At 37.4% G+C, this 11,839-nt stretch overlaps 1 protein-coding gene across 1 annotated transcript; it reads left to right on the top strand.

Annotated features, from left to right (window-relative positions):
• Positions 1–7,808: 7,808 nt before the first annotated feature.
• On the top strand, positions 7,809–9,476 carry LOC132738877 (mucin-2-like). The gene has a single exon (XM_060726486.1). The coding sequence runs from the start codon at positions 7,809–7,811 to the stop codon at positions 9,474–9,476; it is 1,668 nt and encodes a 555-aa protein (XP_060582469.1).
• The last annotated feature ends 2,363 nt before the right edge of the window (positions 9,477–11,839 follow it).

Genomic DNA, 11,839 nt, shown 5'->3' with positions numbered 1-11,839 from the left:
TTATTCTTAATAATTCTTATTGTAATAATTTATTATGTATTTGACTATATGCATCTACATCTACAACTACATCATACTGCTTAACAATCAGTTCTGATTATGACTAGCAGGTATGTTTTATATATTAACACAGTATCATATAATATGTCAGCACGTAAACAGGTTTGTTTATTTTATGTGTCATGCAATCGCCTGTATGTCCGTCTGATGTTTGCCCGTCTGTCTGTCTGTCTGTATGTCCGTCTGTCTGTATGTCCGTCTGTCTGTGTGTCCGTCTGTCTGTATGTCCGCACTCACAGGAGAGTAATTATGTGGCTAGAGGGACAATAGGTAACTGTTCTTTCTCTTTGATGTCATTCATTCCGTAATGCTTTTATGTGGCTATTTTCTTTTGTGTGGCTAAAAAGAACAATAGAGAGAACAATAGAGTAGCCACATAATTACTCTCCTGTTAGAACGTCCGTCTGTCTGTATGTCCGCACTCACAGGAGAGTAATTATGTGGCTAGAGGGACAATAGGTAACTGTTCTTTCTCTTTGATGTCATTCATTCCGTAATGCTTTTATGTGGCTATTTTCTGTTGTGAGGCTAAAACGAACAATTGAGAGAACATTAGAGTAGCCACATAATTACTGTCCTGTGAGAACTTCTGTCTGTATGTTCGTCCGTCAGTCTGTGTGTCCGTCTGTCTGTTTGTTTGTCCGTCTGTCTGTATGTCAGTCTGTTTGTATATCCGGCTGTCTGTGTGTCCGTCTGTCTGTTTTTCCCTCTGTCTGTTTGTCCGTCTGTCTGTATATCCGTTTGCCTGTATGTCCGTCTGCCTGTATGTCCGTCTGTCTGTTTGTCCGTCTGTCTGTATGTCCGCCTGTCTGTTTGTCCGTCTGTCTGTACGTCCGTCTGTCTGTTTGTCCGAGACAATTTATTGTTTAATATTTCTAGCTGACTTTGAGTTGCAAATGAAGGGTATACTGAGTATATTTTACAGCTGTTTTTTTATTGTCGGTAAGTGGCTAATTACAAATGTTTCTTGTAATATGTAAACCGACTTAAAAATAAAGTTTCTTGTATCTTGTAGTCCTGCAAACGTCCCTCCGTCTGTTCGTATGTATATGTGTTCGTCCGTCCGAGAAAATTGAATTGTTTAATAATAATAATAATAACAATTATTATTATAAATAAATAAATAAATAAATGAATAAATAAATAAATGAATGAATGAATGAATGAATAATTATAACATGTATACCATCAATTTGGTAACAACAATTACAAGTCTAAAAGATTATAACATATATTGTAAATTTACTTATGAGAAATAAAATCTCCAAGATAAACAACATAAAATGAAACAAAGACCATTATTAGCATGTTCATATAAAAACTAATAATACGAATTAAGATAAAAGATGCCATTTCGAATCAAAATGTTGTCATTTTAATCTAAATTCATGGGAGAAAAATGTCATACTAACAAGCACGTCATTTACCCATCGTACATTATGTAGATTTTACGAAAGGGAAATAACCAGTGTTTACAGAATCCTTTGTGGTTTGATAGAGTTGTTTCCCTTGCAAGTATATTGCATTGACCGAAGTGCAAACTCTATTTAATTTAAGACAAAAGTCATGCCTCAGAAATCAGTGTTTTATTTATTCTTTCAAAATGTGATAATGAATTAATCAAAAGCATGTCAAATGTTAAACAACTGAAAAGAAAGTAGCACTGACTGTGCAGTAATGTGAAAATGTAAATGTACTTTGATTTCCATACACAAAATATTAAATGGGCTCCACTGAGGTTTAAAAGCCTAAAACGTAACATTTGAATTTCTTACATAAATGAGCTGGGGTATTTTAAACAGAAATATATGCAAAGATAGTTAAAAAAATATACTTTGAAATAAATTGAAAATTATATTTTTATGCTTTTCTTAGCCCAACTTGAGTCAAAGCGTTTAAACAATTTTCATTTTGGGTCATTTCATTACAATTTGAAATATCATTCTGGAAAAGCGAAGTGCGCAAATAATCTGAAACTTTACACAAAGATTAGTGGTCAAAACCGTCATCAAATCGTACATTTATCTGGAAAAAATATTTTCAGTCCCATCATGCCAAAAAAATCTCAGTGGAGTTCCTTTAAAACTCGATAGTTATACCAAATGCACAGGCACCTGTTTTGATTCTAATTACCAGATTAGTGAATACAATAAAAATTTCACCACAACATATATGTTAACAGAAGAGCACATGTCAATGCGTGTGGTAAATCAATTGATATTCAAATAAAAGGTCAAAGTAGGGTTCTATCAATTGTCAAAAGAGCCAAAGAAGCAATGGATACTTCGCCTATATGGCAGTTGAACTGCAACAAGAAACCCCTCCCCCCCTTACCACCCCCCTAAGGAAAAGGGAAGAAGCGTTTCCGAGGTATAATGGGCCTTTAAACATCGTGAACTTCGGGGTTAAAATTTGCAACTCCCATGTGAATTTGGTAAAGAGCTCAAACCTTTTTTTCGTGAAAATGATTCGCAAAAATGATTTACATTTACCGGAATATTCATTCAGCGTCGAATAACTTTTCGAAATTAAAAAAAAAAATCAGGAGCTTATCGTCAGTTTTAAATTCAAAAATGCACTCTTTGTGTCTATGTATTATTGATAAAGTATAAGCTTACTAATAGTGTTAAAAAATAGTTAAACTTGATCAATACAAACTTGTAAACAATGTTATTTTCATGATTTTTTTTGCATGCCAGACATATTTAATTAATGTGTTTATTGTATATGCATGTTCTATTATACATGTGTTTAAAGATACTATTATTTATATCTAATCCGTGATATCAAATGACACAATGTCATATATGTGGGCCATTATTTATGATAAACTTGTTGATAAGGACTGCTTTCGGTTTGTGGGGGATCAGTTTTTACAAGTTGTTTTGTCTCTTTTGTTTGTTCGGCTGGTATTTTTTAATTTGTTTGAATGCGTATTTGTTTGCGTTTACTGTTATTTTGTTTGTTTGTTTGTTTGTTTTTTGTTGTTGGCTTTTGTCTGTCTTTTTCCTATTTTTACTTCTATGAATGAATGAAGTGTCTGACAGTAACATTTATGGATCGGTTTTATTGAGTCTGTTAACGTCCATTACCACCGGCATCACCAATACCACCCACACCGCCACTACCACCCACACCGCCACTACCACCCACACCGTCACTAACACCAAACACTGTCACTTCACACAGCCACTACCACCCACACCGCCACTACCACCAAACACTGTCATTACACACCGCCACTACCATCCACACCGCCACTACTACCAAACACTGTCACTTCACACGGCCACTACCACCCACACCGCCACTACCACCCACACCGCCACTACCACCACACCGCCACTACCACCAAACACTGTCACTACACCACCAAACACTGTCACTACACACGGCCACTACCACCCACACCGCCACTACCACCAAACACTGTCACTACACACGGCCACTACCACCCACACCGCCACTACCACCAAACACTGTCACTACACACGGCCACTACCAACCACACCGCCACTACCACCAAACACTGTCACAACACACGGCCACTACCACCCACACCGCCACTACCACCAAACACTGTCACTACACACGGCCACTACCACACACATCACCACTACCATGAACACTACCACTATACATTGCTTCTACCACCCACACGACCACTACCGTAGTGGCATCTTCCATAATGAATAAAGATATTTTCTGCTTAAACTTGTGTTACACCAGTTACGCTAGGCCAGTAACCACTGCCTTCACACAAGTTCACCCTTTTGGGGTTTAAACCCACGGCCCTTAGTTTCATTGTAGTTGTCTGTAGTATTAACCCATTTGAATACTCTTCTTGAAAGCGGAGGTAATTCATTACGATGGTTATACCTAAAAAAATTACGCGATTGAATAAGTCACGTGTCTTTACTTTAATATGCTGTCCACTATTTTGATTTAAAGATTTAATAAAGGGATGTTGTAATAATTGCATAGTGCAGTCATTATTTCTGTCAAACATTACTTTGATTAAAAGTTGTCTTCAGATTTTTTATGGCATGAATACTAAGAAAATCGTTTATATTTTTTTATTGTTTTTTTTTTCTGATTACTGTTAATGTTTCTCTGCGCATAGGCATGTCTATATTTTCACGTGTTTTACGTGACTGGGTCTGTCCGGTGCACATGCAAAAGATAGACCACATAACGGAATTTCTTTTGTTCGAAAACAAACAACCGAAAATGTGTGTAAGCCTGTTATTGGTTTTACTAATATATAAGCCGCGCCATGACAAAACCAACAATAATGGGTTTGCGACCAGCATGGATTCAGACCAGCCTGCGCGTCCGCGCAGTCTGATCAGGATCCATGCTGTTCGCTTACAAACCCTATTACAAGTAGTGAAACTGATAGCGAACAGCATGGATCCTGACCAGACTGCGCGGACGCGCAGGCTGGTTTGGATCCATGCTGGTCGCAAACCCATTATGTTGGTTTTGTCGTGACACGGCTCAATATTATATACTTGCCATAATAATTCGGAGAGCGATTGTCAGTATTTTCGAAGTTTAAGTTGGTCATAACTGATCATAAACATGTATATTATTGTGAGCATAAGATTTTCATTTAAAGTTCAAAATGGCTCAGACACAGATAAGCAGGTCATCTGAGCAAAATTTTACTAATAATTTATTTAAAAACATAGAAAATTTCAACCGATGTGTCATATGGCCTAAAGAGAAATACGAAAACGTTTTAGCCTGGAAAGAAAATCGCCACTTTGGACTACTATTACAGTCAAAAGTAAGTATTATGTCTATATTTCTAATAGATTGCTCCATTATTGTAATAATGTATTGTGTTTCTACATCTACATCATACTGTTTAAAGCTACATGCCTTAAGATGAGGGAAAATATTTCAATAAAATCGAACTTAAGACAGATGTACTAAAACTTTTGGAAAGTAAAAAGATTCAAGATTCAAGTAATATTTGACATGTTTTGTCCGATAAATGACTGATTTTTTCAGTATTTAGCACTATATTTCTACTGCGTTACTATCGCACTAAGGGCTAGTTATGCATATTTTGACCACTTTTTTAGTATTTTACAGGGGTTGAAAGTGTTATTGAAAATTATAACTATAGTAAATTGCTTCTTTCTGGTTACTTCACAATATTAAACATTCAGATACATTTTCAAATTTTTCATGAAAATAAGCATGAATCTGGAGGCGTGCTGCTTTAACAATCAATTCTGATTATAACTAGCAGGTATGTTCTATATATAAAAAAAGTATCAAATGATATGTCAGCACGTAAACTACTTTGTATATTTTAAGTCCTGCAATCGCCTGTATGTCCGTCTGTCTGTCTGTTTGTCCGTCTGTCTGTATGTCCGAGCAAACATTTTGGGTTTAGGGGCTATATGACAGTAAAGAGAACAAAAGAACAATAGGTTCATTCCGTGATCAAAGGGTTTATGGGCTAATAGCCCTTAAGAAAACACCGGAAATAACAAAGAAAATAGCCCCTAAACCCAAAACGTTGGAACGTCCGTCTATCTGTGTGTCCGTCTGTCTGTATGTCCGTCTGTCTGTATGTCCGTCTGTCAGTATGTCCGTCTATCTGTTTGTCCGTCTGTCTGTTTATCCGTCTGTCTGTATGTCCGTCTGTCTGTTTGTCCGTCAGTCTGTTTGTCCAAGACAATTTATTGTTTAATATTTCTAGCTAACTAGGAGTTGCCAATGAAGGGTGTACTGACTATATTTTACAACTGTTTTAGTCCTGCAAACGTCCCTTCGTCTGTTCGTATGTAAATGTGTGCGTCCGTCCGAGAAAATTAAATTGTTTAAAAATAATAATAATAATAATAATTATCATTATTATTATTATTATTACTACTATTATTACTATTATTATTATTATTATTATTATTTTAACATGTACACCATCAATTTGGTAACAACAATTACAAGTTTAAAAGAATATAATATCGATTGTAAATTTACTTATGAGAAATAAAATCTCTAAGATAAACACAATAAAATGAAACAAAGACCATGATTAGCATGTTCATATAAAAACTGATAATACGAATTAAGATAAAAGATGCCATTCGAATGAAAATGTTGTCATTTTAATCTAAATTCAAATAAGAAAAATGTCATACTAACAATCACGTCATTTACCCATCGTACATTATGTTAGTTTACGAAAGGGAAATAACCAGTGTTTACAGAATCCTTTGTGGTTTGATAGAGTTGTTTCCCTTGCAAGTATATTGCATTGACCGAAGTGCAAAAGACAAAAGTCATGCCTCAGAAATCAGTATTTTATTTATTCTTTCAAAATGTGATAATGAATTAATCAAAAGCATGTCAAATGTTAAACAACTGAAAAGAAAGTAGCACTGACTGTGCAGTAATGTGAAAATGTAAATGTACTTTGATTTCCATACACAAAATATTAAATGGGCTCCACTGAGGTTTAAAAGCCTAAAAACGTAACATTTGAATTTTCTTACATAAATGAGCTGGGGTATTTAAAACAGAAATATATGCAAAGATAGTTAAAAATATACTTTGAAATAAAATTGAAAAATCATATTTTTATGCTTTTCTTAGCCCAATTTGAGTCAAAAGCGTTTAAACAATTTTCATTTTGGGTCATTTCATTACAATTTGAGAAATCATTCTGGAAAAGCGAAGTGCGCAAATGATCTGAAATTTTACACAAAGATTAGTGGTCAAAACCTTCATCAAATCGTACATTTATCTGGAAAATATATTTTCAGTCCCATCATGCCAAAAACCCTCAGTGGAGTCCCTTTAAAACTCGATAGTTATACCAAATGCACAGGCACCTGTCTGATTCTAATTACCAGATTAGTGAATACAATAAAAATTTCACCACAACATATTTGTTAACAGAAGAGCACATGTCAATGCGTGTGGTCAAGCAATTGATATTCAAATAAAAGGTCAAAGTAGGGATCTATCAATTGTCAAAAGAGCAAAAGAAGCAATGGATAGTTCGCCTATATATGGCAGTTGAGCACTGTTTTAGAAACTGCAAAAAGAAACAATCCCCCCCCCCCCCAAAAAAAAAAAAAAAAGTTTGAAGCGTTTCCTGAGGCAAAACGGGCTTTAAACAACGTGAACTTCGGGGTTAAAATTCGCAACTCCCATGTGAATTGGGCAAAGAGCTCAAACCTTTTTTCGTGAAAATGATTCGCAAAATGATTTACATTTACCGGAATATTCATTCAGCGTCGAATAACTTTTCGGACTAAAAAAATCAGCAAGCGTTTACGTCATGTACTCTTTGTGTCTATGTATTATTGAGAAAGGATAAGCTTACTAATAGTGTTGAAAATAGTTAAACTTGATCAATACAAAACTTGTAAACATGTTATTTTCATGATTTTTTTGCATGCCAAATATATTTAATAATGTGTTTATTGTATACGCATGTTATGTTGTACATGTGTTTAAAGATACTTATACAGTATATTTATATCTAATCCGTGATATCAAATGACACAATGTCCTATATGTGGGCCATTATTTATGATAAACTTGTTGATAGGGACTACTTTCGGTTTGCGGGGGACAAGTTTTTACAAGTTGTTTTTTCTCCTTTGTTTGTTCGGCTGGTATTTTTTAATTTGTTTGAATGTGTATTTGTTTGGGTTTGCTGTTATTTTGTTTGTTGTTGTTTGCTTTTGTCTGTCTTTTTCCTATTTTTACTTCTATGAATGAATGAAGTGTCTGACAGTAACATTTATGGATCGGTTTTATTGAGTCTGTTAACGTCCATTACCACCGGCATCACCAATACCACCCACCACCCGCCACTACCACCCACACCGCCACTACCACCCACACCGTCACTAAAAAACCAAACACTGTCATTTCACACCGCCACTACCACCCACACCGCCACTACCACCCACACCGCCGACTACTACCAAACATTTGTCACACTTCACACGGCCACTTCCACCCACACCGCCACGACCATCCACATCGCCACTTCCACCCATACCGCCACTACCACCAAACACTGTTACTTCACACGGCCACTACCACCCACCACCGCCACTACCACCAAACACTGTCACTTCACACGGCCACTACCACCCACAACGCCACTACCACCCACACCGCCACTACCACCAACACCGCCACTACCACCAAACACTGTCACTTCACACGGCCACTACCACCCACACCGCCACTACCACAGACACTGTCACTACACACGGCCACTACCACCCACACCGCCACTACCACCAAAACACTGTCACTACACACCGCCATATACCACCAAACACTGTCACACACCGGCACTACCACCCACACCCGCCACTACCACAACCCTGTCACACACACGGCCGTTACCACCCACACGGCCATCTACCACCAAACACTGTCACTACACACGGCCACTTACCACTCACATTGCCACTTCCACCAAACACTGTCACTTCACACGGCCACTACCACCAAACACTGTCACTACACACGGCCACTACCACCCACACCGCCACTACCACCCACACCGCCACTACCACCAAACACTGTCACTACACACGGCCACTACCAACCACACCGCCACTACAACCAAACACTGTCACTTCCCAAAGGCACTACCACCCCACACCGCCACTACCACCAAACACTGTTCATTACACACGGCCACTACCACCCACATCACCATTACATCAACCAACTATACATTGCTACTACCACCCATACCGCCACTACCACCCACACCGCCACTACCACCAAACACTGTCACCCTCCAAGGGCACTACCACCCACACCGCCCACTACCACCAAACACTGTCATTACACACGGCCACTACCACCCACATCACCACTACCCATCAACATTACCACTATACCATGCTACTACCCACCCACCACCGCTACTACCACCAAAATGTCACTACAAAACGAAACCCACTACCACCCACACCGCCACTACCACCAAACACTGTCATTACACACGGCCACTACCACCCACATCACCACTACCATCAACACTACCACTATACATTGCTACTACCACCCACACCGCCACTTCCACCCACACCGCCACTACCACCAAACACTGTCACTACACACGGCCACTACCCACCCACACCGCCACTACCACCAAACACTGTCACTACACACCGCCTCTACCACCAAAAACACTGTCACTACACACGGCCATTACCAACCACACCGCCACTACCACCAACACTGTCACAACACACGGCCACTACCACCCCCACACCGGCCACTACCACCAAACTACTGTCACTTACACACGGCCACTACCACACGCACATCACCATACCATGAACACTACCACTATACATTGCTTCTACCACCCACACGGACCACTACGTAGTGGCATCTTCCATAATGAATAAAAGATATTTTTCTGCTTAAACTTGTTTACACCAGTTACGCTAGGCCAGTAACCACTGCCTTCACACAAGTTCCACCCTTTTTGGGCGTTTTTTAAACCCACGGCCCTTAGTTTCATTGATAGTGTCTGTAGTATTAACCCATTTTGATTACTCTTCTTGAAAGCGGATGGTAATTCATTTACGATGGTTATACCTAAAAAAATTACGCGATTGAATAAGTCACGGGGTCTTTAAACGGTTTAATATGCTGTCCACTATTTTGATTTAAAGATTTAATAAGGGATGTTGTAATAATTGCATAGTGCAGTCATTATTTTCTGTCAAACATTACTTTGATTAAAAGTTGTCTTCAGATTTTTATGGCATGAATACTAAGAAAATCGTTTATATTTTTTTATTTTTTTGTTTTTTTTTCTGATTACTTTTAAGTTTTCTTTCTCTGTGCATTAATAAGCATAAGTCTTTCACTTGTTTTTACGTGACAGGAAGAGTCTGTCCGGTGCACATGCAAAAGATAGACCCACATAACGGAATTTCTTTTGTTCGAAAACAAACAACCGAAAATGTGTGTAAGCCTGTTGTTGGTTTAACCAGTAGTGATTAAGAAATATATAGCCCAAAGCCTGCGCGTCCGCCCCATCTGATTCAAAACCCCCAGCTGTTCGCTAAAAAACCCTATTACAATATTGAAATTTTGTAGCGAACAGCATGGATCCTGACCAGACTGCGCGGACGCGCAGGCGGGTTTGGGATCCATGTTTGGTGGGAAAACCCATTATTTTGGGTTTTGTCGTGACACGGTCAATTTAAAAATACTTGCCCTAATAATTCGGAGAGCGATTGTTTAGTATTTTTTGAAGTTTAAGTTGGCATAACTGATCCCTAAAAAATGTATATTTTTGTGAGCATAAGATTTTCATTTAAAAATTCAAAAAGGCTCAGACCCCAGATAAACAGGGGCACTGAGCAAATTTTAAATAAAAATTTAAAATTTAAAAAAATAGAAAAAATCAAAACCCATTTTGTCATATGGGCCTTTAAAAAGGAAAAACGAAAAAGGGTTTTAACCCGGAAAGCTATTGTTAATTGGGGCTACTTTCCCGTTTAAAAGAAATAATTTTTGTCATATTTCAATAGAATGCCCCGTTATTGTAAAATTTTTTTTTTTTGTATTTGACTGTATGCATCTACATCTCCATTTATTTCTGTTTTTAAAGGGTACATCCCCTTAAAATGAGGGAAAAAATTTCATAAATCGAAAATTAAGGGCAGATGTACTAAAAATTTTTGGGAAAATTTAAAAAAATTTTAAGATTCAATAAAAATTTGAAAATGTTTTTTTCCGATAAAAGGGTGATTTTTTTAGTTTTAGCACTATAAAATTTTTACTGCTTTCTACGCATAAGGGCTAGTTATTTCATTTTTTGACCACTTTTTTTGTTTTTACAGGGGTTTAAAGTGTTATTTAAAATTATAACTATAGTAAAAATTTCCCTTTTTTTTGGTTACTTCCCCAATTTTTAAACATTTAGATACATTTCAAAATTTTCATGAAAATTAGCATTTAATCTAATTTAACAATCAAATTTTTGAAATTTCGACTTTGCAGGTATGTTCTATATTTAACACAGTTTTTCATAAAATTGTCAAATAAAAATACTTCGTTTATTTTAAGTCTTGCAATCGCCGTTTTTCCGTCTGTCTGTTGTTTGTCCTATGTCCGTCCCGTCTGTTTTTTCCCTCTGGGCTGTATGTCCGCTGTTTTTATGTCCACTGACTGTATGTCCTCTGTCTGTTAAAGTCCGTCCCGTCTGTATGCGTACAAACCCGAGCTTTCATTATGGGGTTTGGTCTATTTTTTCTAAAAACCCAATTTAAAGTCTTTTATGTATTCATTCCCTTTCTCTTTTAGGGGGATTTTTTGCATTTTGGGGTTAAAAAGAACAAAAGAAATAACAAAAAAAAAACCCCCCTATTCTAGCCCCTGGTTTAAAAACCCTCCTCTGTATTTTTCGTCCGTCTGTCTGTATGTCCGTCTTTCTGTTTGTTTGTATGTCTGTTTGTCCCCTCTGTCTGTTTGTCCGTCTATTTATGTTTTTCCGTTTTGTCTGTCTGTTTTTTCCGTCTTTCTGTATGTCCCTTGTCTGTTTGTCCGTTGTTGGGATTGTCCTTTTTGCTGTGTGTCTGCACTCCAGGAGGGGTTTAATTTTTTGGGGGTTTGAGGGACAAAAAGGGAACTGTTCTCATTCATTTTCCCTAATGCTTTAATGTGGCTATTTCTTTTGTGTGGGGTTAAAAAAAACAAAAGAGAACCCAATAGAGTAGCCACACAATTTCTGTCCTGTGGAGAAAAAATCCTTTCT

Source organism: Ruditapes philippinarum, unplaced genomic scaffold, assembly GCF_026571515.1.
Source record: "Ruditapes philippinarum isolate M1 unplaced genomic scaffold, ASM2657151v2 ctg5973_1_1_1_1, whole genome shotgun sequence".
Lineage (NCBI taxonomy): Eukaryota > Metazoa > Mollusca > Bivalvia > Venerida > Veneridae > Ruditapes > Ruditapes philippinarum.
Note: the sequence above shows the minus strand (reverse complement) of the source record. Positions and strands in the feature narration are given on the sequence as shown.